The 22360-nt window shown below is 36.2% G+C and overlaps 1 protein-coding gene across 2 annotated transcripts in view; it reads right to left on the reverse strand.

Moving 5' to 3' along the window:
* LOC115216698 (ADP-ribosylation factor 1-like 2) overlaps window positions 1-22360 on the reverse strand; it is a 45236-nt gene that overhangs the window by 12140 nt on the left and 10736 nt on the right. The window contains exons 1-4 of one of the 2 annotated variants that reach the window (XM_029786228.2): window positions 12272-12426; window positions 3290-3460; window positions 3082-3192; window positions 816-940 (exon numbers count right to left, since the gene is read on the reverse strand). In XM_029786228.2, coding sequence (XP_029642088.1) covers window positions 816-940; window positions 3082-3192; window positions 3290-3437 — 384 coding nt within the window. In that variant the 5' untranslated portion in view covers window positions 3438-3460; window positions 12272-12426. Of the gene's footprint in view, window positions 1-815; window positions 941-3081; window positions 3193-3289; window positions 3461-12271; window positions 12427-22360 lie in introns of those variants that run through there. The other variant, XM_029786229.2, reaches the window with a different exon arrangement.

Here is a 22360-nt window from a genome sequence, read left to right on the forward strand (position 1 = left end):
TGCAGAAGTTCAGATGGCTGTAGCCAGAAACAAAAATAAAGTCATGTAATTCAAGCAATCTTATATCACTTGCTATGTTTCATTGCCTAAGCCAAGTGAGTAACTACACTTGTGAAAGTGATGGCCTTAACACTTTCATTACCAGCCCAGCTGAAACTGGCTCTGAGTACAAATGTCTTGTTTTCATAAGTTTTGAATTAAAATCTTCCACCAAACCTTAGTCACAATTTCTGCTCCTAACACTAGCTGAATGATAACTAAGTTATTTTATTAAGTTCTTTGTTATATTTAAAGTAATTGAAAGAAATACAGAGCATCTCAAAATAAATACAGTAACGAAAGGGTTAAACTTGCATTATGTATGGGAAACACCACTTCATTATCAAAAGCCCCAGACATGGCTAAGTGAGTAAACATGCATTTTCCTCTCAAGAGCCTCAATCACAGTTTATAATAAAACAACTGCATCACCATCATCTCACTTTCCTCTTTTCCTGTTATTCTTCACTTTCTTTCAATTCTCATCTTTCCACACAAACTTCTCTTATGACTTTCATTTTCTATCTCTGACTGGTGTGTGTGAGTGTGCGCATGCATATGTGCATACACAACATATCAGTAAATAACATACCAATCAAATACTAAAGTTGATAAGAGATTTAACCAATTCTTTTCCACAAGTTATCTGCACATCACTAGATTCTAAAGCATGTGATGCAGTAGTTCAAACACGTCTTTGGAGAGCAAACAATTCATCAAGTTATTTACAGCAAAGGAAAAATGATTTTATAATAAATACTCATAACTGTATTTACCTGTTTATTAGCAAAAACAAGTACCACTGCATCCCTCAGTTCATCCTCATTAAGCATCCGGTTTAATTCTTCACAGGCCTCTTGAATTCTTTCTCTATCATTGCTATCCACAACAAAAATTAACCCTGGAAACAATTCACATATAATTCCATTACACAGAAACTTTTTAATGTTTTAATTAAAAAAGAAAAAAAAACTGAAATGCTCAACAAGATGTAACCCGTTTCAGCAAGTCAAATGCTCTTTCTAACAAAGGCTTGGTAATGTTCACAAGAACAGACACATCATTTTCAGTGATTTCTTTAAATACATGAAAGGACATGCTAAAATGGTAAAATAATCGAGAGTTTAAAATAGCTTCAAAGGCAGAGGTTCTTCAGTTGTTCCCAAAGCACCACAATACATTACATATATAGCAACAAAAAAATAATGGAAAAATTAATAAAGTCAGAGTAAACTTGCATTTTAAAAGTCAACTCCTATCAAACGTAACAGCTAAAAAATTAAAATTAATAAACATTTCAAGTTATTTCTAAAACTAGGTTTTCAACTAACTGAAATAACCGTCCTGAAGTTATTTCTGATTTCCAGCAAAAAGTGTAAAAGAATAACTCAAAATATTGCAAAAGAAATTTCATTCTTAAATTTATTCTTTTAAATTACATTCATCATCATCATCATTTAATATCCGCTTTCCATGTTGGCATAGGTTAGACGGTTTGACTGAGGACTGGCAAGCCAGAAGGCTGTACCTGATCTGGCAAGATTTCAACAGCTTGATACCCTACCTAACGCCAACCACTTCGAGAGTGTAGAGGGTGCTTTTTACGTGTCACCGGCAATGAGGGCCAGTCAGGCGGCACTGGCAACAACCACACTTGAATGGTGCTTTGACAATGACTTCACTTAACTCAACATTAGGGTAAATTTAAAATATATATTAACTAATTCTACCAAATTTTTTACTTTGAAAAAATTATCAAGAGACCCAGGAATCTCTAAAAAGTACATACAGTGCCTATGAGATTAAAATATTTAAGTTGGTTGATAAATAAAAGCAATGTATTTATGATACATAAAATGTATTTACACCAATTTGCATCATAAATTTAAGAATTACAGAGCATTCTCCTAACATTAGAAAGCCTATTTAAGCCTGTTATCTGTGTATGTATATGTTTTGTACCCTTGTCCTCATATCATGTGATTGTTGTAAACATGTGTCACCATCATACACATGCAGTTGTTCATTTCTAATTTTCTGTGGAAAAACATGTCTGGCCATGGGATATATTACCTTGCCTAGAAACAAGTAAAGGCATCCTACCATAGGGAGTAGGCCTTAGTGAACTAATCCATGCAGGCAAGGAAACAACGTTTATTGATGACAATGAACACTGTTACATCTCAGGCTGAAAACATTGGAATGATATCAGCAGGAATACTGAAATATCTCAAAGCATATAACACTAACTAGTTTTCTTTTGTATTTACGTAAAAAGTTGTTTGAAATTCATGGAGAAGTATTTTTAATATTTACTTTCTAGTAAAGCAGCATAATGCTGGCAGAATCATTAGAACGCTGGGCGAAAAACTTAGTTTTTCACCTGTCTTTAGGTTCTGAATTCATATTCCACTAAGGTTGACTTCGCCTTTCATCCTTTTTTGGATCAATAAAATAAGTACCAGTTGAGCACTGGGGATCAATGTAATCGACTTACCTCCTCTTCCTCCTAAATTGCTGGCCTTGTGCCAAAATTTGAAATTGAGATTTACCTTCTACCAGTATCACTAAATTTTTTGAAAAGTTTGTTTCCCATGGTCTGTCAAAGAAATAACTTATAGTTCTCACTTTTCATCAATGTCTAAATCACTTCCCACATGGTTTTATTTAACGCTTTGTGGTCTTCACTACATTTACAATTTTTTGTGATCTCCATTATTTAGCATCCATTTTCCATGCTAGCATGGGCTAGATGGCTTGAATGGAACTAGTAAGCTGTATCAGGCTTGGTTTCTACAGCTGGATGCCCTTCCCAATACCAACCACTCCAAGAGTGTAGTGGGTGCCTTTTATGTATCACTGGCCAAGAGTAATTGTGCTTTACCACCTCATCCCATGCCTTCCTGGGTCTACCTCTTCCACAGGTTCCCGCCACAGAAATTGGCACTTCTTTACAATTACAAAATCTCAAACATCACCAAAAAGTTCTTACAAGCTGCCCCAAAAAGTTTATGTATTTGAAAACTTCATTCTTTAACTTACCTTGAGTGTTTTGGAAATAATGGCGCCATAGAGGTCGAATTTTGTCCTGTCCACCAACATCCCAAACAGTAAAACTTATATTTTTATACTCTACAGTTTCTACATTGAATCCTGCAAGAGAGAAAATTATAATTACAATATAGATATTTATTAAAAAGTTTCCAATCGCAAGATAAAAATTAAGTATTCACTAATCAAATCAACATACCAATAGTAGGTATAGTGGTAACTATCTCGCCTAATTTGAGCTTGTACAAAATTGTTGTTTTTCCAGCGGCATCAAGCCCAACCATTAGGATTCTCATTTCTTTTTTCCCAAATAGATTTTTAAACACGGTGGCGAACACATTCCCCATGATGGCAGGTTTTTTTCTTTAACCTAAAAGGAGAGAGAGAGAGAAAGACAATCTAAAATGCCATTAATATTTCCAAATGTAGATGCATAAAACATGAAAGATTATTAAATACGCATCATCAATAAAACATTTTATACATTAACAGAGAACTACAACAATCACAACCAAGTGTATGTGGTTGTTCAATGTGCTAGAAACAACAGCCAAATTTCCCTTAAATCGTGCCCTACCCAGGTTGAAAAAGAAATAACTTGATTCATGCCTGAACTAAAGACAAATTGGTCATGACTAGAGCGTTTTGAGCCAAAGGCTGCATATGCAGAATCCATCTGAAGATAATTACTATACAGATAATTAGTGAAATGATTAAGATATAAAGTTTAACCAGAAAATGGAAATTTCATAAAACTATCTCTAGCATAGAAAAAAAAATCCTGAACAAGATTTTTAAAAAATGACTGGATATATTGACAAATTGAGAAACCATTTTGCAAAACCATCCATTCCACTTTGGCAGTGGTACAATAACAAATAGTATATCAAAGATTAAAACTTCAGTGCATAGAAATGGGCTTATCTATAACTCTGCATTAAAATCTATACAATTCCAAAATGTATTATTTGTAGTGTGTGTTCAAATGATCTCAAAAGTAAGTTACACCAAATATTTGATTCTATAATTAATTAATAACAGTAAAATTTGATAAACAACACAAGGAATAAGTGTACAAAATGCAAATTATGAATTTAAGAAAGTAAGCCAAGAGAAATTTAATGTGAAATTATTTACAGAATGTTTGAGGGGAGATGATACACAAAGAATGGAGATAAAACTGTGCACTAATATTTTACATTGATAGATCTAAGCAGATAAGAGTTAGAATTAAAAGAAATATTTCCTGCAATTAGCTTAGATTTATATGTTTAATTCAGCTTACTTAGGATGTGTATAAACTCGAACATTTCAATATTAAACTTGAATGAACTAAAAAACAAATTACCTATCACAACTTTGATGCTAATTATTTCACTTAAAAGTAATCAAGTGCTTTTGTTGTAACAGATTGAGATTTCAAAAGAATATAAGTCGTTAATTCCCAAACGAACATTTTTAAAAATAAAAATGGTATTTCAAAAATACAATTTATAAACGATCAACAATAAGTTAAATTATTTATTCCTCAGTCACATATCAACACTGCTTCACAATAATGAATTCATAAGCGTAAAAGTCTTAGACAAATCACCAGAAAGCTGTAAAGTGTTCTGGAACTTAACTGGGGTAAGAAGGAAAATATGTGTGACACATTTACAAGTCAAACTGTTTAAAAAAGAAAGTAAGAAATACGAAAATCACAACAGGAAATACTTGACTTATTTAATTGTCTAACACAGCTTATGGCTCCTATTTAAAACTTTGGGGCTATCAGGTTCTGTAATGTATGTATTTATGTGTGTAAAGGAAGAAGGCCTGAGACCCAAATACTTTATTTGGAAGACGAAAATAGTCCAAATTATCAGTTTTGCTGCAATTTCAATCCAATCTTATATTCTTAGAAAAAAATTGCCTGACCAGGGAAAAAAAAAATAGAATGCATTTATATAAAGCTATTTCTAATTCTGTATTTTATGCTCACATATGTCAAATATTAAATAGCAAGTTGTGGTCTCTAAACTAGTTTGTAATTAAATAATTCAAAAAAGATGACACTTTACGTTTTGATAGACTTGTACACTTTCATATCCTAAACTTACTTCCAAGCTAATATTTCTTGAAACTACAAAACCTTTCATTATGTTTATAAGTAGAGTAATAACAAGAGATACACACAGACTTTTATTCAATACATAATGCAATACTGTGATATTTCAATTATGAAATAACACAGAACCACAATATTCACTCTTCATTAAGAGAAAAAAAACACAAAAACCAATTGAGACTGTAAAATTAGCAAAGCTAACAGTGATAGCCTAAAATAAGATTTTATGGAAATGTAATGGGCAATAAAAAAAAAAAAACTCAGTGGAATAATCACACAATCATTGAAGAATACTGCCTCTGCATGGAACAATGATAACCAAAAGTGTAGTTATAAGAAATTGAATCAACAACTGGTCAGTCTGATTCCGTAAGACTAAGTATTTCACTGAAAATGTTGGCTGTTGTGACCAAAATTCAACTGTTCCATTACTTATTTGAATATAAGCAAACATTACATTCCAGTAGTTTAGCTTCTACTAAAGGATTACTTTTGCAAGTGTGTATATTTTTAGGGCATGGTCAAGAGAAATATCACTAGGGAACAGCATCTAAAAGAAAGGATAATGAAGAGCCTCAATGGCAGCAGAGAGTAAATTAAATGAAGCACTCCAAAATAAGGAGTTTCCAACAAGATTCTAGAATATTCTATGACTTTAAGCCAACAATACTGACTTCCTTCATGTCTTCTCCCACTGCCACTTTCCTTGGTGATTTTGCTTTTCAAAATTCCACATTTTAGAAAATTTGGCAATTCTATAAAAACAATTTGAGCTCTATCACAGAATAATACCAAGAATTCCAAATAGAGAAAATTGCTAAGACATAGTTTTGAGAGATAACCAGAATGGCCTTTACAAGTTGTTGAATCATAGGATTATGGAAATTTAGGCTTTAGTTTGAAGTGTATTTGGCAATCAGAGATTTTGTGGAAATCTGTATTGGAAGACAGAAGACTTTTTTGCCTTTACATAATACAACAATCTTATAAGTCATGAGCAATAATTTGTCATTAAAAGTGTTAATTTAATCAGAACGCATTTAACCATTTAGCATTGAGATTATTGTCATATGTGATGCTTATTTATTCACATTATTTTGAATTAATCGTGCGTTACCTCATAGCATTGAGATTTGATGTGATTGTTTATTTTCAGAAAGACTGTAGGGGAGATATGAGAGGCTGAATTTAACCAGTTCAAACAGAACAGATAGACTATTCAGGCCTGATATGGCTGATCAAGACATTGGCAAACATGGTGTTTTCTACATCAGTAGAAAATGTCAAACCCATATGAAGTTCATCCCTCACCCCAGTAAAATGTTTTGACATTATTTTGCATTTATGAATTCTATTAACTCTTCAGCATTCAAATTATTGTCAACTGTAATCCTTATTTATTCACATTGTTTTGAATGAATTAATTACCTTATAGCTTGAAGATTTTGATGTGATTATTTTTAAAATGAGATTGCAGGATAGATGTGAGGGGCTGGATTGGAGGCATCTGAACATAAAACAAGTCATATATTTGGGGCTGGTGTGGCCAGTTTAAATGTTAAAGGGTTAAACATGGTTTGATTTGCAAAGAGAGAAAATTGTCTCCCTACGAGGTAGTGTTGCCATTTATGTAAGCAACCAACAACTGCAGCCACATCTTTCTCAAATAGGATACAAGTTACTTTTAAAAGCATTTGCTTTTGTTTCGAAAGCAGTTGTAGCTTCTTGAGAAATGGGAAACATGGTAAATTTTATTAAGAGTCATTAACAAAAAAAAAAACAAAAAACATTTTTAGTCAGGAGGAAAGGCAGTGCCTAACATCTCTAAAACTAGTGGGAGAGACAGGGGAAGATATTTTCAAAGCAGAGATCTGGTATGAATGCTTACAACAAAGTGGAGAGTTTGCTAAAAATACCCAAAGTACCAGGTTTTAGTGATGTTAAGCTAGGCAATGGATTAAGCACACAAATAGCTGGAACAAATACTGACATATCTGGTCAGGCATTTTTACAGTTCAATTAATCCACCACCCAAAACAGAGATGAAACAAATCCCACAAAGCAGACCATCCAATGCTACAACTGTTCGACCAGTTTACCAGCTAAAGAGTTGCTATCCATTTGTTGTAAGTAGCAGTCCAGTGAATCTTTTTTTACAAAAAGCAACCTATCAGGATTAGCTATTTTGTAGTCTCAAATGCAATAACTAAGATTGAGGCTTGTTTTACAAAAAATGCATTTTTCCCTAAAAGGAGTCAAGATGTTTTATAAAATGATGTCTTTAGATAGCTGCCATTAATCCTCAGTAGAGTTACAACCTACATTAACGGTCTCCGAAGTGGTCAATAAATGCCTGGAAACTGCACATCTTATTTTTTATTCGTGCCTAGTGGTTGAAGGTATAAAATTGTTTGGAGATCCCGATCTACACTATCTAAATATGAGTACATAGATTTCAGATTATTCTGAGATGACTGAAAACATGTCACAGCATTTGTAAGATTACATGCATACTGATACAATTTGTCTCAAAGCTAGTATGAAAACTTTCTGTAATTGCCAGTGGAAATTGGTAACAGTCATGTTTCATATTGAGCTCACTTAAAATAACATTGAGATAGAGTGTGTATTAAATGGTCAATGACAAGCACTGGAAAAATACTAAGACCAGTGTGTATATTGACAGTGGTTGAGAGATCAATGACATGGTATTGAAATTTTTGTTACCACACAGTGAGTCACACGATACATGAAGCTGCCTTTGATTAAATAGTTTACTTGATTTGGCATTTGCTTACAAAATACCTCAACAGTGTAGCAATAGGTTTTGTGCTTTGAGTTAAAGGGGTGAAATTTTAAGGCAAGAAAAATTTGATAACATTACAAAAGTTTGGGGGAGTTATTAGACTGAAATGCTTGAGACATGAAACTAAGAATTGCATTCCAGCAGAGACTACCAACTTCCAAATGACACCTCTGCATATTGCTGACTAAGCTATTTCCATACCATCACATTGTTGTCTATGAATGGCTTAGTAACTGAAGCATTTTGCTCAGCAATATCAACTTGAATAAAATTGTCCTCCATGCTTCAATAGCTTAAAGCTAAAGAAATTTATACAAGTTAGTACACTGGAAATTTGTTTCATTACCTGGATTATAATGGCATTTGATTGGTTTATTAGGCGATTTGCACACCTGAGAAAAATGATATTTTTTTCTCACACTTATAACATATGGACATCTCTGTCATATTTTACACTCCTAGAAAAAAAAATCCTTGAAAAGTAGCTGTTATAGTAACTTTCTTGCTTAGAATACTTTGTAACAACAATATTATTTACAAGGATATTTCAGTTATAAACCCTTTAACATTGTTTAAACTTAAGTTTTAAACTCAGGATTGAAATATGACTATTTCCAAGTTTCGTGTTTCATTCAACTACTCTGAATATTATACCCGTTACATACATTAAATTTCTCGTGTTCTAGCCCAACAAACACTGCATTCAAGATGCATTCTTAACCCTAAGATTAAAAGCTTGGGGAAATTTATCCTATCTGGCTAGATTACCTCAAGTTGTAGTCTGGTACGCGCTACTTACAAGTTTCACTGGTTTAATTCAAATATCCTTTAGGCAATTATTTGATCGTCCTTATAATATCACAGTGATAAATTCAAATACTTCGTGGGGAATTTTACGCGCTCCAGGTAACTTGCATAACTAGTGTTTGAATTCTGAAGAGGCAGACCGCTACCGAACGAGAAGGAATTATGTTGGAGTCCTCCAAAATGACAATAAAAAATCCATCAGGTACACCTGAGACTTTATTCAACAAATGACGCTACTACTCAACAGCCGGTTTAAGTAAGGGAGAGAATCCGCCCATCACGTGGTACATCAATTATTAAAGGAAGGTAGAATCACAATACACAAAACTGTACGCAAAATATAATAAAAAAGATGCATTATTTCGAAATTCGAGTTATATCTAGATTCTCAATTTTATTTCAGATTGGCGACAGCAGCAACTCTCCCGAAAAAAATTCTGAGCCCTTACCCTATCAAACTAAACTATAGATATAATGCGAAGAAGAGATCGAACATGCAATAAGCTAATTAACACACTTCTACACTGAACATGGAAAACTATACCAAAATACGAAACAGCGGAGTGGAAACGACAGATCCCCCACCATCGTTCGGTATTATTTTTTTAACACCTTCGCTTTTAAAAGTATATCGGATTTGCGAAAATTTGTTTAAAAAGGGAGGATTACCCTACTACTAAACCTCAACGCAACTGCTTAGCATTAAAATAATTAGGCTTCCAGCGAGAAAGAGACAAAGAGGGAGGGATGTGTTTTTACCTGTCCACGTAGTCGACTTGCGAATGAACATGAAAGTCAGTTACATATATATATAGCAAATTAAGATATCGGCGAAATCATCAACGCCTGACTTGATTTGTTAAGCAACAATGCTTTCTTTCCACAATAAAATGTAATGTAATCAACATCAGTGATAATAGAAACGGCAAAATCTTCATTAAAATTATAGTAGAATTATAAAGAGAACAGTCACACATCAAGATAGTTTGAGCCAATAATCAGGATAATCGTTAACAAACGAACAAGAGAACAACACACAGAGACGGGGGGGGATATACATATATATATATGTGTGGAGTCACATGTGTGTAATGAAAGTATGTGAGTTCGATATCCCCGTTGACGTACGTTTACGGGAAATCTGGAATTCATTAGGTATTTTTCTCTTAAATACGAAACTCGGCCATGCTGTCAAGTTAAGCTAAAAAGACACGCACACGTGACAGGAATGTGAACTATCTTCCACCGCCCCCAGATTTAAATCTTGCCGATAAAGTCGAATCCCATTGCATCATCTGTTCAAAATTAACAGGATCAGAGACTAACACAACTGGGTCAACTACAACTTTATATATATACATGTATATATGTGTGTGTATATATATATATATATATATACACACACACATACAGATAGCACAAGTACATGAGGGAGATACATACATATATATATTTGGTGGTGGAGGGGCGTGCACCAGTGTTAATCATTATATTGTCATTCAAACTAGCACCACGCCAAGATATTTCATGTTCAAAGACTGAAACCATTATATTATAAGAGCTTACAGATACATGAACATTTTTACAACTAAATGAAGAAAAATCCTCTTAGCTACTTCTCGCAAATGGGACACCTATGTAAAACGTACTCATTTATCTCGTTAATATATATATGTTTTTTTAAGCTAGGGTGTGTGCGAGTCAATTGTGGAAGCTTATGGACAGATCTGAAACGTGGTCGGTCAACTGCAAGTGTTTTTATTGAAGAGTTTTAAAAAAAATAAAGACATTTGTTGATTACTGAAGCATCTTGAAATTCTAAAACATGCCTTTGCATAACAAAATAAAAACCTGTCGACAATAATGCCATAACTAGCGAAAAACTAGTGAAATGGTCACATAAAAGCTAACGTCCCTGAACAAGAGAATATGTATATTGTAAATTTTGTAACAATTATAAAGGAATAGAACTATTCGATTAAGTCGCGTGCGTATATATATATATATATTATATATATATATATATATATATATATATATATATATATGTTTGTTTGGTCCATAAACGTTGTACAAGCTTGCATAATTGAGTGTTCGATCTATGAAATTGGTTGTATAATAGTGCCGATATGAGTACTAGCTGCTCTGATTCACAAATGTTTAAGTGAAAAAAAGGGTGACTTTTCCTGTTTTTAGGCGACAAACAGATGAAAGGTAAGCGTGTGATTTAGATGTCGCAGTCTTTCCTAACACGCCCTTCTATCTTTAACGTCGATAACATAATATAATGTCTCTATATAATCACACACACACACACACCGACGTCTGTATGATTGTTATAAAGAAGCATCAGGGACAAAGTAAGCAATGAGCAACAGATCAATTTTAAAATAGTTGTGGACAAAATGATACAATAAATTCAGAAGGAAGGGTTTCGTGGAAGAAACAGCAACAAAACTGGTGGTTTTAATAGAAAATGGAGCCTCCATTTTTAAGTACGACACAACCAGATACCTTCGAGGTGATTTATATATCGGCAACTACAGCTAATATACATCATGTATATGTATATATGGTTAACAGTGAGACATGTATATGAGCAATGCTTTAACAGTGCATGAGGAGGCAATTTCTGTCGGTTCTTTATTAATAATATAGGAGACAGGATGATATAAACCGATATGTATGCAGCCCACTTAGGGGCTTGTCCTCGCATTCCAGCTTGGGCAGAAAGCTAAATTTAATACTCAGATTATCAATTTACAATTGACGGTTAGTATGGATTAAAGAAAATGCGGCCGGTATATATACATACATACATACGGCACATATATATATACGCAAATGTTTAAAAGAAAAAAAAAAAAAACAGGCGATCAGGATGTCTTTAATAGAAACGATAATATCGTAGATAAGTTGGCGACGACCATGGTTTCATTAAAAAAAACCAATGTAAATGTCAATGTCGAGTCGTATGTAATAATAATACAGTTTGGATCGGGATATATTGTAGAGGAAAATAATTTTAAAACAGCAGAATTGAAGATCAATGAAAGAGGGGTGGATTTTTTTTTTTATTTCAGAGTTATTGTTAATGTGTGGACTAGAAGCAATTGTGATGGGGGACATGACAAGAGAAAGGAATAAGATTAATAATAAATGACAATGTTGGCAACACACAGAATACTCGCGAAACACACACACACATAGATATAATATATATATGTGTGTGTGTATGTATGTTATATCTATCTATCTATATATATATATAATAGCAGAAACGCCCTCCATTTTGTCTGATATAAAGTGGAAATGATAAAAGCCACTCACACACACGTCGAGCAATATTAGAATACATTAAAATAAAAACCCTCCCGTTTAAGAAACATCACTGACAACAGAATGGTTTATGTAGAAATTAAAAAAAAGAACTCAATAAAATAAAGTAAAAATAAAACCTTCTTAACGACGATGTGATTAAAGTGTTTTATCTGCAGCAGTAAATGTAGACGGTCCAAATGTTTGGAAGTGATTTGGTCTTTCTGCAGCACCGTACCAAGATGGCGGACAAAAAAACGAAGAAGAAGAAGATGGCGTTTTATATGCCACGTCAGGTTGTTACTGTTGTGTGTTTTGATTGGTTGGTTAGGACTTCGTAAGAGGTCAACCAGGCCGCCGCCACCAAGCCCCCAACCGCCGCCACCTCCATTACTACTGTCGATCCCACCGCCGTCACCTCCATTACTACAGTCGATCCCGCCGCCGCCACCTCCATTACTACTGTCGATCTCGCCGCCGCCTCCGCCTCCACCATCACGACCACTACCGATCCCGTCGTCGTCGTCACCGTCGACCCCGCTGCCGCAAACTCACCATTCCCGGAAGAACTTAAGGAAATAATTATTTCGGATTTCGTTCGATTTTTTAAAAATATGTTTTTTACTCCACCCCTTTTTTTTACTAATAGCTTTATTTTAATTTTTATTAATTTTTTTTTCAATTTGCTTTTATCGACTACGAAAACTACTATAGAAAGTTTTCTTTATATATTGACTAATCAACGATGGTTTCTAATAAAATGTTGAGTCCTGATCGGTTTTTCAGCGCATGATCAAACGGATGTGATGACAATATTGATCTCTTGTTTGGAGGCGACACGCAACTTCTCCCATTTTATAAAGGGAATGTATATAATATAAAGGGAGTTGTGTTGTGTCATTGACGTCTTACAGCAGAAAGCAATCGCAAACAAAGTGTTATTTAATACAATTGAACTGAACAGATTAGACCGGTGATCGATATCGGTTCGCGGATTCGGCGGCATATTATATCTAGCTTACCTTTCGAGAGTATTTCTATCGGATTGCATTAGGTGTAATATTACAGAAAAGTTAATAGTCTTCGGATGGGATTTAAAATAAAAGGGACTGAAATGTGCATAATCATCACTTTTGTATCATGAACAGTGATAGTGTCGAAAGAAGTACACACCCTCAATGTAGATACATATATATATGTATACATATACAAGTGTGCGTGTGCGCACGCATACACTCATTGTCCAAAGGGCGGCAACCTTTGGATGCCTTGCCAGATTGATAAGGTCAATGATGAGTGATAATCACCTTGAACTTACGCAGGCATAAATTTTTTTAATGGCTCAAAAAAACAAAGGTACTTCTCACGACCCACTTTTAGGACTTACGAATTTGGTGGAAAAGAAGGAAGGAGTTATTCTGAGATTTGACACCTGGTGCAAAATACCTGCCGTAGAGGGGACTTTACTAAAGCTACCCACGGACCGTGTGATAATGTTAAACCTAATGACCGATGAAGTCTTGAGAGAAAGGGAGCGGATTTAACACAGGTTGGAATTTAGGAGATGTTGGTAAAACAACTGGGATGTCATCAGAGGAGCCATTAAGAGATAGAGAAGAGAAAATAGTCAACTGTTGGTTGCAAAGTCACATATAGGTGGTTGAGGTTTTTGTCAAATTTGGAATTTTTACAGATGCTCATTTGTATTGAAGCTGCACCCTCTCCGCTCTGTACACAGTACTCTGTTCTGTAACAACACTAGGAGATGAAGGTAACTCAACTGGGGGATTTCGCATTAACAGGAAAAATTATTGTAGAGAGAGAGAGAGAAGAAATTCCTGAACTACTGGATGCCCACAGGAGGCTAAACATAGAAGGGACACACAAAGGGATTAAGTCAATTACATTGACCCCAGTGCGTAACTGGTACTTATTTAATCGACCCTGAAAGGAGGAAAGGTAAAATCGACCTCGGCGGAATTTGAACACAGAATGTAATGGCAGCCGAAATACCTATTTCTTTACTACCCACAAGGGGCCAAACACAGAGAGGACAAACGGATTAAGTCGATTACATCGACCCCAGTTCATAACTGGTACTTAATTTATCGACCCCGAAAGGATGAAAGGCAAAGTCGACCTCGGCGGAATTTGAACTCAGAACGTAACGGCAGCCGAAATACCGCTAAGCATTTCGCCCGGTGTGCTAACGATTCTGCCAGCTCGCCACCCTACTGGCCGTAAAATATTGATTGAGGATTGAAGTTTGGAGGTAGGATTGAGGTTTTGTGAGTCACATGAAAGGCTTATTAACGGATTCTCATTTATGTAGAAGCAGTGCAGTCCAAGATATATAAGTAGTATTTCTATTGGAGCGCACATTTATTTTACAAAGGGAACTAACAATTATGCAGTAATAAAGGGGAAAGCTTTGAGAGTCAGTTTTAAACATACATGTTTGTCATGATAAACTATCTAATGATATGGAATCTAGCATTGTAGTAAATCTGGCGTTTAGTAGTATTTCACACACACACACACACATCATCCTCATTTAACACCCATGTTCCATACTGGTTTCGGTTGGACAGATTGACAAGGACCCAATGAGTTGAAGAACTGCATCATACTCGAGTGTCTATTTTTGAACGGTTTCTACAGTTGGATGCCCTTCCTAATGCCAACCACTTTATAATGTGCTGGGTGCGTTTTCATGTCACTGGCACTCTCAACATCACCATGGATCTTGCAAGTCAACAATCCTATGGAGAGAGAGATGCTGCATCCGTATGTTAGATGGTGGTTAAGGTGTGGGGGAAGAGTTGATGGCTACACACATTTAGGAGAGAGAGAGTGAGAATGAATTAAAGGTACGTCCAAGGAGATAGACAGTGATGATGAAGTCTCCAGGTGATACCTTATGTAGCAGGAATAGTAGTGGGTGGGGGTTGCAAGAATGTATAGGGCAATTTTTTTTTTGGTTATTTTTGTTGATCCGGTCCCTTTATATCTTGGATCTTATATGTATTACTTTGTATTACTTTTTCACTGTGATACAAATAAAATTAACCAAGTATCCCCTATATTTTCTCTTTTCTTTTATTAACTTTACATATTGTTGTCACGGCACTCTATTGGTTATGACAATGAAGGTTCCAGTTGATCCAATCAACAGAACAGCCTGCTTGTGAAATTAATGTGTAAGTGGCTGAGCACTCCACAGGCATGTGTACCCTTAACGCAGTTCTTGGGGAGATTCAGCATGACACGGTGTGTGACGAGGCTGGCCCTTTGAAGTACAGGTATAACAGAAACAGGATGAAAGAGAGAGAAAATTGTGGTGAAAGAGTACAGCAGGGTTTGCCAGTACCCCCTGCCAGAGCCTTGTGGAGCTTTAGATGTTTTCGCTTAATAAACACTAGCAACGCCTGGTCTGGGAATTGAAACCGTGACCCCACGACCACGAGTCCACTGCCCTAACCACTGGGCCATTGTGCCTCCACACATGCACGCACACACACAAACATATATATATATATACATATATACATACATATATATACATATATATATACACATATATATATACATACTAGCAGTATCGCCCGGCGTTGCTCAGGTTTGTAAGGGAAATAACTATAAAGCATTTTTAGAGAGTTATAGCCAAAAAATAGCAAAAAAATGGGAAAAAATTATGGTAAATTTTTTTTGAGAGTAAAAAAAGTTGGAGTTGCGTCCCCTAGACAGTTTGCGGTTTGTGTTTCTGATTCTCGACCCATGTCGAATTTATCGATTTTTTTCAGAACTGGGGAAACTTTTCAAAATTTTCGCTGCGTTAGTTTTGAATTATGACATTGGGCTATGTGTGTGTCAAGTTTCATCAGAATCGGTTGAAAGCCGTGGTCAGGGTGAGGGTACAAGCAAACAGACACACAGAAACACGCACAGACAAACTGCCGTTTATATAGAGAGAGATATATATACACATACACACACACACACACACACATATATATATATATATATAGATAGATAGATATAGTGTTTGATGTGGTGTACAGATACTGTATATTGAGAAAAAGGAGGCAGTCAGAATTTTGGAAAATTCGTTATTAGCATTTTCATTTGTTGAACGTAATTCTTCAAGACAAAAATTAAAACCAAAAAAAAAAAATCATTTTTGGGTCATAATTTTTGTCTTGAAAAATTTGGTTAAACAAGCGAAAGTATTAATAAAGAATTATCGAAAATTTTGACTACCTCTTTTTTCTCAGTATATATATATGCATGTATCATCATTTTAAATGCAATACCCTTGCTGATGGCAAGTTGGCAGAAATGTTAGCATGCTGGGCAAATTGCTAAGCAGTATTTTGTTTGTCTTTACATTCTGAGTTTCAATTCTGCCAAGGTCGACTTTGCCTTTCATCCTTTTGGAGGTCGATAAATTAAGTGCCATTTGCATACTGGGGTTGATCTAATCAACTGGCCCCCTCCCCCAAAATTTCGGGCCTTGTGCCTAGAGTAAGAAAGAATATCCATGCTGACCTAGATCGGCTGGTTCAAAAAAATTGCATCAAGGCAGAGGACCTATCTTTGATAGAGAATGGTACTTTATGCACAACGTCTTAATCCCTAGCAACTGTGCAGTTGTGTTTGAATAATAAATTCTGTGCTGCAAAGTGATGCCACATGTTTTGTCTGCTCCTTTCTTTTTAAAATGTATCTTCCTCCCACTTAACGAAGAACCACTTAAAGCCATTCGTTGCTAGGCAACTACAACAATCACTTTTGTTTCATTTACAGTTTAAGTTAGAGTTTTAGTGATAAACCAACCTGAGCACTTAGCATATATATAATATGTCATTAGATACAATTTTAACTGTACTCTAGGGTATGCCTTCTACAGCTGGGTGCAAAGAAAAAAATTAATTTCTTCACAACCAGTTCATGACTGGAGAGTCGTTATTTTACTCACATGTCTTTAAACTCATTTCAATCACTCTCTGCCACCCTCGGATTCCTCTTCTTTTCTTATAACTTTCACCTTTGCAACTGAAGTTCTCTCCATCTGTCTAACTTCCTTCCCTTTACACATGTTCTTTTACATGTCACTGCATTTTCTCTCCACCTTCTTTTCAATCACTTTATTTATTCATTCTTCTGACTTTATACCTCTTATTTTTGATATTTTTACCTTTTTTTACTCACCAACTATAACTGTTTTTCCTACCGTCCCTTTCATCTCCCCTACACCTTCCTCTGACATTACATTCGCACTGCCACACCACCCTCCACCACACCCTGTATCCCACACTTGAACACCTCCACACACCCCAAGAAACCATCTGCACCCCACACTAGAGACACATCTTCCCCCATGCCCATCTCTCAACATGGATGCCCTCCTATATATGCACACACCACCCACTTCCTCCTGTAAGTACATATACATATATATATTGCTAAATTTTTTATGACTCTTATTCTTTCATTCTTTCTTTCAGCCTCTTTACACTTATTTCATTTTTTCCACCCTTCTTTCTTTCGATCCCCCTCTCTCACATTTCCTGGCCTTCCTTTCATTCTCACCTTCCTTCCTCTTTCACTTCACTCTGTCCCTTTTCTTTATTTTTTTTTCTCATCCCTCCCTAATTCTTCTATCCCTCTGCCTCTACCTCTCTTCTCTCCTTCCACCTGACCTTTCTTTCTTGGTTCGACTAGCATCCGTGCAACATCTATATTCCTTCCCATGCCAGTCATCTCTTATGTCCCTGCCGTACGGCTTCACTTCCACACACGCCAGCTTAATTTAATTCGTCCTTAGTCGAAAGACTTCTGTTGTTAATGTCCTGTTGTTTACATTTGTATTTGTACACCATTTCTCCGTTTTTTTCCTGTCCTTGTTTTCATATACATCCGCTGCTTTCTTCCAAGGAATCTAATGCTCTTAGCTTAGATTTTCCTCGGGGCTGGCCAGATTGGAGCAGTCTCGTATATAACAAGCCAAAACTGCAAAGATAATCTGGAACTCAACTGACAAAAGAAAACTCTGAATGACCCATCCTTGTTTTTTCATGTCCCTTTTTGTATCATCCAACTGTCTGGATGTTTTGTTGTTGAGTTGTTGTCCCATTTTTTGTAATGGCTGTGTGGTTAGGGGGCTTGCTTCCTAGCTACATGGTTTCGGGTTCAGTCCCACTGCGTGGCACTTTGGGCAGGTGTCTTCCACTATAGCCCCGAGTCGACCGAAGCTTTGTGATTGAATTCGGTAGGTGGAAGTTACTGCCGTGTGTGTATGTGTGCGTATAGCTGCTCAGTGCCTCTCCGAAAGAGAGAGAGGGATATATATATATATATATCATTGTGTACAACCATACTTAACAGGTTTGTATACATTCAGAAATTGTAAAACAATAATACACTTCTCTCAAGAGAAGGAAATTTCTTCATAGACAAAACAGGTGTTAACACACCAAGCCATGAATGATGCCACCAGACCATAGGACGCATGTGTCTCTCCATTGTTACACTACATCAGCTATGTATACTGGACCATGGTTCATGGCCACCTAGAATTGGTCACTCTTATTAGAATAGGAAATGGTATATTTTCTGATGTGTGAGAAACTGTGTCAAATGGGAATAAATGAATTAATAATATATGTAATACAAGTAAAGCGGTAAACTGACAGTATTGTTAGCATGTTGGGTGAAATGCTTAGAGACATTTTGTCCATCTATGTTCTGAGTTCAAATCCCACTGACTTTGTCTTTCATCCTTTCGGGATTGATAAAATAAGTACCAGTTGAGTACTTGGGGGAGGGGGAGCAATGCAACCAACTTACCCCTCCTCCAAATTGCTGGCCTTGTGCAAAATTTTGAAAGTGAGTGGACAAATGAAAGAAAGTGGCACTCAACACACTTTGTAGGAATTGCTTAGTTTTTAATAAGTGTGAGTCAGCTGCATAAGAGTCAAAGTTTTGTTGGCACACAGAATGCATCCATCTCATCATATACCAAGAGAAGATTGAAAGACTCCAGACAAATTCAAGATGGTTTCCAGCTGTTAGGCTTCTATTGGTCAGCACAGGTCACATGATGTTAATGCTGTGGAAGTAACACCAGGCATTTTCTTTATTAGGCCTAACACATGGAATAGGACTTCATGTTATGACATGTGTGTGTGTATGTATATATATATATATATATAAGGCAAGCTGGCAGAAACGTCAGCACGTCGGGTGAAATGCTTACTGGTATTTTGTCTGTCTTTACGTTCTGAGTTCAAATTCTGCCAAGGTTGACTTTGCCTTTCATCCTTTCGGGGACAATAAATTAAGTACCAGTTGCATACTGGGGTCAATCTTATCAACTGGACCCCCTCCCCTAAAATTACAGGTCTTGTACCAAGAGTAGAAAAGTATATATACATATAGGGGCATCAAGCTGTTGGATCAGGTAATGAAGGTTACGGAGAGGGTTATAGCCCAATTAATTAGAGAGAGAGTTAGCTTAGATGATATGCAGTTTGGGTTCGTGCCAGGGAAAAGTACTACTGATGCTATATTCCTGGTAAGACAGCTGCAGGAGAAATACCTAGCCAAAGGTAAGCCCTTGTACCTGGCTTTTGTTGACTTGGAGAAAGCCTTTGACAGGGTCCCCCGATCCCTTATCTGGTGGTCAATGAGGAAACTAGGGATAGATGAATGGTTAGTGAGAGCTGTGCGAGCCATGTACAGAGACGCTGCTAGTAAGGTGAGGGTAGGCAACGACTACAGTGAAGAATTCCGGGTAGAGGTTGGGGTCCACCAAGGTTCAGTCCTCAGCCCCCTCCTATTTATCATAGTCCTCCAGGCAATAACGGAAGAATTCAAGACAGGATGCCCCTGGGAGCTCCTCTATGCTGATGACCTTGCTCTAATTGCTGAATCACTATCAGAACTGGAGGAGAAGTTTCAGGTGTGGAAACATGGATTAGAATCGAAGGGCCTTAGAATCAACCTAGCCAAAACCAAAGTCCTAATAAGTAGGAAGGTGGACCAACCACAAACGACTTCAGGTAGATGGCCCTGCTCGATCTGTAAAAAAGGTGTAGGTAGAAACTCTATAAGGTGCACCAAGTGTAAGCTATGGACACATAAGAGGTGCAGCAATGTCAAAGGTAGGCTAACTGGGAAGATAGTTTTCGTATGTGGCAGATGCTCAAGAGAAATAAACTCTGGAAACGTGCAGAGACCAACTTCTACCACGTTCCAGGGAGACAAACTAGAAGTAGTTGATAGCTTCCGTTACCTAGGAGACCAAGTAAGTAGCGGGGGTGGGTGTGCTGAAAGTGTAACTGCTAGAGTAAGAATAGCCTGGGCAAAGTTTAGAGAGCTCTTACCCCTGCTGGTGACAAAAGGCCTCTCGCTCAGAATAAAAGGCAGACTGCATATTTGCTTGCAGTTAGCCTTTGAACAAAAATTAGACATTTCAACATGTCCAGAGTTAATTCATTTAATTTGAATTTTTCACACTCTCTGTTAACAACCTCAGCATTGGTGACAAAATCTTCATCCTTTTTGGCCAAATTTAAACACTGCCAGTGAGTATTGAACGGAGAACTTCTTTCACTGAAAATCTATATATATATAAAGATGAGAACATGTGTCTGTCTGTGTGTCTGTATGAATCTCTAAAACTTGAGAACTACACAACCAATTTCATTCAAATTTTACACATGCCTTACTTAGTGTCCATGTAGTGTCATAGGCCCAAAAAATTTTTTAGCTTCTTGCCTAGTGAAAGTCCAGAGCAATATCATATCTCCTCCACTATTTCAGTATTACATGTCAAAAGTGAAACAATATCTCTCTATTGTAATGTCAGATATTTTCACTTTAATAGTTTCACTTTAATAGTGAAACTATTATCTCACATATATACATACATACATATATATAATACATATTATATATATCATCATCATCATCGTTTAACGTCCGTTCTCCATGCTAGCATGGGTTGGACGGTTCGACCGGGGATCTGGGAAGCCAGAAGGCTGCACCAGGCTCCAGTCTTATCTGGCAATGTTTCTACAGCTGGATGCCCTTCCTAACGCCAACCACTCCGTGAGTCTAGTGGGTGCTTTTTACGTGCCACTTGCACAGGTGCCAGGCGAGGCTGGCAACGGCCACGGTCGGATTGGTGTATTTTACGTGCCACCGGCACGGAAGCCAGTCGAGGCAGCGCTGGCATCAGCCACGAGTCGGATAATGCTTTTTATGTACCACCAGACCAGGGATCCTGACTGGTTCAATATATATATATATAGATATACATTTGTACAGATGTATACATCTATATATATATATATATATATATATATATATATATATATATATATAGATGTATACATCTGTACAAATGTATATCTATTAGATGTATATATATATACATGTATATAGATGTATAAATATACATGTATATATATATAGATGTATATATATAGATATAGATGTGTAGATGTATATATATATATATATATGTGTATGTAATATGTACACACATATATACACATATATACATGCATACATATATACACCCCCACACACACACATACTTAGGTGCAGGTGTGGTTGTGTGGTAAGAAACTTGGTTCCAAAACACATGGTCCTGGGTTCAGTCCCTCTGTGTGGTGACTTGGCATGTGTCTTTTGCTATAGCCTCAGACCAACCAAAGCCTTGTGAGTGGATTTCATAGACAGAAAATGAAAGTAATCAATCGTATATATATGTAGGTATATATGTAAGTCTATGTGTGTGTCTTTGTCTCTGTGTTTCTCCCTCATCACTGCTTCACAACTGCTGTTCCTTTATTTACATCCCCATAACTTACTGGTTTGACAAGAAGAAACTGATAGAATAAGTACCAGGCTTATCAAAATAAAAAAAAGCACTAGGCAGTGTCTCGTATTTTTGTTTGCCCACTCAGTTGTATCTATCAATCTAACTTTGTGTGTTTGTGTGTGTGTATGTGTGTGTGTATATATATATATATATATATATATATATATATATATATATAATACACACACACACATGTATGTATATGTGCATATTCATATCTATTATATAAAAGTCAATGTCTTTATATGTTTTTGTGTGTTACTTATACATTCGAAAACTACTGCACCAATCCTAATGAACTTTGGAACACAAAATCCAAGCCTAGGGAGAAGGGTAA

Source organism: Octopus sinensis, linkage group LG10 (genome assembly GCF_006345805.1).
Source record: "Octopus sinensis linkage group LG10, ASM634580v1, whole genome shotgun sequence".
Lineage (NCBI taxonomy): Eukaryota > Metazoa > Mollusca > Cephalopoda > Octopoda > Octopodidae > Octopus > Octopus sinensis.